A 6000-nucleotide genomic window follows, 5' to 3' on the forward strand; every position below is an offset into this window, starting at 1 on the left:
GCCATAAATGTATTTCATTTCTTCTTAATAAAGGTATTCTTTAATTCCGATACTTCTTTCTCTACCAGCTCCACTGGGAGATTGTTCCATATATTCATCATTTTTTTTTTTTCTGTGAAGACATATTTTCTACCATTACTCTTCAATCTGCTTTCTTTCCAAACTTCATATCATGATCTACTGTTCTGGACCATTTTCCCACTAAAACAAGTGAGAAAGGCACGTGGAGCATAAATAAATTCATGATTAAATTAACTTTTCTTTTTCTTTGATTGGCCGTAAGGTCCACCTGGTCTTGTCCTAGGTTCCAACTGCTGGAGTTGCCGTCCAAGCTCCCTCCAGCCTCTCCAACCATCCCATTATTGGCAGGATACCTACCATAAAGTCTGGCCAGTAACGTCCTCATGTTCCAAGTTACCGTAGGTTCTCATTGATGCCCTTCCCCAGCCCATCCGGCACCGAATCACCATATATGGCGCAGAGACTGCGCAAGTCTGCCCGGTACTGGCCTTAGTTCTTTAATTTACACCATTCATTTTCTAATTAATAATAATAATAATTTATTTCTTATATACCGCTATACCGTGAAGTTTGAAGCGGTTTACAATAAAGATACATTTAGTCAGTACATGGGATAGAAATGGTTTACAATAAAGATACGTTTAGTCAGTACATGGGATAGAAATGGTTTACAATAAAGATACATTTGACAGTACATGGGATAGAAATGGTTTACAATAAAGATGCGTTTAGTCAGTACATGGGATACAAGTGGGTTACAATACAAGTGGTTTACATTAAAGATTCATTTTGTCAGTACATGGGATACAAGTGGGTTACAATACAAGTGGTTTACTATCAAGGTGCATTTTGTCAGTGTAAGGGATACAGGTGGGTTACCTTAAAGATACGTTTTGTCAGTACATGGGATACAAGTGGGTTACAGTAAAGGTATATTTTGTCAGTACATGGGATACAAGTGGGTTACAGTAAAGGTATATTTTGTCAGTACATGGGATACAAGTGGGTTACAGTAAAGATATATTTTGTCAGTACATGGGATGCAAGTGGGTTACAATACAAGTGATTTACTATCAAGGTGCATTTTGTCAGTGTAAGGGATACAGGTGGGTTACCATAAAGATACGTTTTGTCAATACATGGGATACAAGTGGGTTACAGTAAAGATATATTTTGTCAGTACATTAGAAATCCTCTGTGTTTATCCCATGCCTTTTTGAATCATGAATTCCTTTCAACCCCCTCTGCGAGTGTGTACATTTGCATGCCGGGTCTATCCGTGTGGGTTCTGTGCTTGTGAAAGGGAGAGTAGAGGCGAGCGGAGAGGCAATTGGAAAGGAGGAAATTCTCCTAACTGTTGTGTTTCACCTCATTGTTTCTGGGAGCTTATTTCTCTGGACTCTTCTGTCCAAACTGATCCATTTTCAAAATCTGTTGTGTTAAGGGTGCATTGCTGCTGGATGGGTTCGGACTCACTACGCCCATGTTTTATTCTCTGTTCCTTTCCTAATAATTCCTAATCTTCTCTTTGCTTTTTTGGCCATCACCACACATGAGCTCTGCGCCATCCTAACGGCCTCCTGTCTGTGTATGCTTGTTCAACTTGCAGAAACATGCACAACCTTAACAAGTCCGCACTCTTGCTTTTTTTGCGAAACATTCTTTTTTTGGTGTGTTTAATTCTTTATTGATTTTCAAATTTTGACAGTGTAATACAGTTCTCCCCCGAAATTCGCAGGGGTTCCGTTCCAGGAACCTCCGCGAATCTCAAAAAAACACAAATACGGTTTTTCATGGAGGAGCCTTAAGAGGGCAGCAGGAGAGCAGCCGGAGCGCCGCGAATGCAGGAAATCACTCACGGTACGCTCCGACCGCCTCTTCCTGCACTAAGTCAGGCCTTATCCAATCAGGAGCTGCTTTGACACGCAGCTCCTGATTGGATAAGGCCCGACTTAGTACAGGAAGAGGCGGTCAGAGCGTACCGCGAGTGATTTCCTGCACTCGCGGTGCTCCGATTGCTCTCTCCTGCTGCCCTCTCCTTGTCGGCGGTTCACGGTCAGAAAATACCACGCATGACTGGGACCGCGAATCACCGGGGGAACACTGTGCAATATTAAACATTAGCATTATACATAACGCACTTAAAATACACAAAATTAATCCATTACCAATCCTTTTCTCCCTCCCTTCCTCACATAACTATTACACTGCATATGCATATATTATTAAAATATTATAGATAAATACCTTTAGCAATCCCAAATACCTTCTCCTCCCCCCCCACCCCCCAGATGTGTAAGGAATCTGTAAAAAGGGAGATACCTGACCTTCATTGCAATTCAGCATATGCAGTCAATGGGCTCCACACCTTATTGAACGTCATACTAGACCCCCAAGCACTCCGCGAAACATTCCTAAGAAAGCTAGATGGCTAAGGAAGGGTTGGGTTTTTGATTTTTGTAAGAGGTATGAGCAGCAGCACTGGCGTAGCGAGGATGAGTGACATCCAGGGTAATAGTGTCCCTCCCCCACCCTCTTCTCCATCCCCCCTTCCCTTCTCCCGTTCTTTAACTTTCCCAGAGCGAACGGCATCGCCAACTCACTGCCCACGTCGTGTCGGCTCTCCCTCTGCCATCACTTCCTAGACATGAGACCCGGAAGTGACATCAGAGAGCCGACGTGGGCAGCAAGTTCGTGATACTGCTTTGCAGCAGGAAAATTAAAGAGCTGCGTGGGAAGGGAAGGGGCGCACGTGTGTGGCAGGGCTGGGGGTCGGGAAGGAACGGGGGCAGAGAGGAGGACGGGCGCAGGCGTCCCCACCAAGAAGTCACCCGGGGCAGACCACCTCCCCCCTTACTACGCCACTGAGCAGCACACATTTGAAGTCATAGAAGAAGGAAGTGGAAAAGTGTGTGATAAATCATAGAAACTGTTAAGGTGAGGAGATCTTATATTGAACGGGTGGATAAAAATTGAAGAAATATATAAAGGAGAGATGCTTCTCGGGAAGTTTCAGCACAATAACAGCAATTTATTATTTCTACAGTGCTACCAGACGCACGCAGTGCTGCACATTGCAAGGGATGGTGCCTGCTCAGAAGAGCTTACAGTCTAATTATAACAGACACATGGGACAAAAGGGGAGTCAGAACGTAGTGCTGATGTAGGGAATTAGGGGGGGGGGCAGCTGCTGAGGTGGAATCACATAGGACAAAGGGGAGTGGTCCCTACAGACTTTGTCCTATGTGATTCTACTTCATCAGCGCCCCCCCCCCCCCTAATTCCCTATATGAGCTGCAATATCTGCCTTTAGTAATATACATGACAGCAGATGGACCAAAATGGTCCATCTGGTTTGCCTAGTAAAGTGATTTAGGGTTATTACTAGCACTCTGTTCAGGTTACTGCTCTCCCCATCCCAAAGCTTACATTTATGACTGTAACCATGCATTGTACTATTAGTGCTGCTTGTTCTACCGTTACTACTATTTATCACTTCTATAGCGCTGGAAGACATACGCAGGCAGTGCTGTACATTTCACATTTAATAGAAAGTCCCTGCTCAGAAGAGCTTACAATCTGCTGCTGCTACTACTACTACTACTACTATTATTTATCATTTCTACAGCACTGAAAGATACATATACAGCACTGTACATTTCACATTTAATAGATGGTCTCTGCTCAGAAGAGCTTACAATCTACTATTACTACTACTATTTATCATTTCTATAGCGCTGGAAGACATACGCAGCACTGTACATTTAAGATTCAAGAGACAGTCCCTTCTCAGAAGAGCTTACAGTCTAACTTGGACAGACAGACGTGACATATAGGGTTTGGGATGTAGAACCCAAGGAGAGAGGAGTTGCTTGCTAAGATGCCAGTTATTGGTGCTAATTAGCATGTAATTGAGTTAAATTGCATGGGCAATTTGGGTACGCACCTAAGATTACCCTAAATGTTTTTTGGGGTTTTTTTTTAGTAGTTATTAAATACACAAAATTCTGTCTTTCTTGCCTCCATAGATGGAAGTTAATGAAATAAAGAAAACCCTTCAGTCAAAATGAACCGACAGACGGAACGTTGATGTTGCTCACGTGTGACACTTTGAGTTCCGACCCCCCACCCCCACCCCAGCCAAAATAACTGTGCCAAATGAAATAAGATTTGCCTCAACTTTTTTGCTCGAGAGGTTAGCACAAATGTTTCCGATAGCACAACTGAAATTATGTCCTGGAGGAGAAAGTGTTGATGCCTGAAACGCTGCCTTCTCTTTCAAATCGCCTGCTTCCTTTCGATCGCAAACGAAGAACACTCAGGCAGTTCAGTCCAGAGCGGTACTGTTTTGATGACTCTTTTTTTTCCATAAATAAATAAAAAAACAAATGTATTTCAGATTACGAGTTTACAAGCTTTATAATTCTATGACTTTTTTTATTTTTTTTTTTGAGAGGGAGAACAGAAGGAGGCGGTGGTCATCTTGCACCACCAATTTGAAAAAATGTTTGTGCCCGTGCATAGTGAAGAATGCATGTTGAGGCTTGTTCTGGCTGTGTCCATGTTCAACCTAAGGTCTAAAAACAGATTGAGACAGGTGTAAGTTTAATTTAGATTCATGCACAGAGCTGTTCAAAAATTAAGATTCAGAGTTCTGCCTTCTGTTTGCCAGAAGAATGAGGCTGGATACACATCAGTCAGAGGTTTACCCGTATAATCTCTCCATTGTAAGCCCAGTCGTGATCATTCTGGAACACTGGGAGGGGGGGAGGGATGTTGATGGTATAAGCTGCCCTCCCTCCTGTCTCCTAAGTTATGCTCTTCCAGAAACATAGAAGAAGCGCGTGGGATTCACTCAGTGGTTGCGTTCACCTTTTCTTGCCCTCCCTTCCTTCATTTTGAGCGAACAGAATATGCATATAATAAAAGAGAGAAAATTTAATTAAAAATAATAAAGCTAAGAACAGTTGTGTTTCCTACACAAGGATTCCGGAGTTTTTCGTGATATTGTTTTTAAGTTTGATTTTTTTATACTGTTTTTTTTGGTATTTATGTAATGTCAATTGCCACTATGTTGTAAGCTTTATAACTCCAACAAAATAGAATGACATTTTTGGTTACGTTGTAGCCGCTGTGTTTTTCTTTCTAGGTGCAAAAGATCTATGCATTTTTTTTGTGTATATGTATTGTCTGGTTGGGCAATTTCTACTTTGTTCCAGAAGGATATATTTAAGAGGTTTATTCTAGGGCTTGAGGTCACCGGTGACGGGACAAAAGCACGACGGACAAAGCCGCGCCGACAGTAGAGAGCAGACAAGTGCACGAAAGACTCCAGCGCGCCGCCATAAAAGGTTATTTTAAAGAGCTCCGATGGGGGTGTGGGAGGTGTAAACCCCCACATTATGCAGGAAACTTAACTTTTCCCCTAAAAAAAATAGCGGAAAAGTTAAGTTTCCTCTAAAACGGGGAGTTACAACCCCCCAAAACCACCCCCAATGGCAGCGCTATTAAGTAAACTGGGGGGGGGTTCTCCCTCACCCCCCCCCCATCGGAACTTTTTAAAATATACTTTTACAGCGGCATGCTTGAGGCTTACGCTCAATTGTCTGCTCTCTAATGTCGGCGCGGCTTTGTCCCGCACGCTTATGACTGTGAACCGGGTCACCAGGTCCCAGTTTTATTTGAAGCAGCCCTATAGAGCACAGTGATGCCTTGTGGATCTGAAATCCAGAAATATTTCTGTTGGTTGCAGTGTTGTTAAATGGGCAGGGAAACCTCTCCAAGTTACAGGTGCTTGAGATGATTTTCAACAAGTTCTGCTCTTGGCCACCTCACTTCCCTCTGGCCAGGATAGGTCACTAGTACCTGGCAAAACCCAAGGAGTAGCAGCATTCCATACAGAATCCAAAGAATTGCAAGATTCCAGAATCCCAAAGAGCAACAAGATTCTAGAACTCCAAATAGTAGCAACATTCCATG

At 43.0% G+C, this 6000-nt stretch overlaps 1 protein-coding gene across 3 annotated transcripts in view; it reads left to right on the forward strand.

Moving 5' to 3' along the window:
* The window catches only part of SH3KBP1 (SH3 domain containing kinase binding protein 1), a 409330-nt gene extending 404189 nt beyond the window's left edge, over positions 1–5141 (forward strand). For all 3 annotated transcript variants that reach the window (XR_004539909.1, XM_033949043.1, XM_033949044.1), the window contains one exon: positions 4050–5141. Coding sequence is in view for 2 of the 3 variants with exons in the window: in XM_033949043.1 (XP_033804934.1) it covers positions 4050–4091 (42 nt within the window). In the remaining variant the exon portion in view is untranslated. The remainder of the gene's footprint in view (positions 1–4049) is intronic.
* The last annotated feature ends 859 nt before the right edge of the window (positions 5142–6000 follow it).

The sequence above is a fragment of the Geotrypetes seraphini genome, chromosome 6, assembly GCF_902459505.1.
Source record: "Geotrypetes seraphini chromosome 6, aGeoSer1.1, whole genome shotgun sequence".
Lineage (NCBI taxonomy): Eukaryota > Metazoa > Chordata > Amphibia > Gymnophiona > Dermophiidae > Geotrypetes > Geotrypetes seraphini.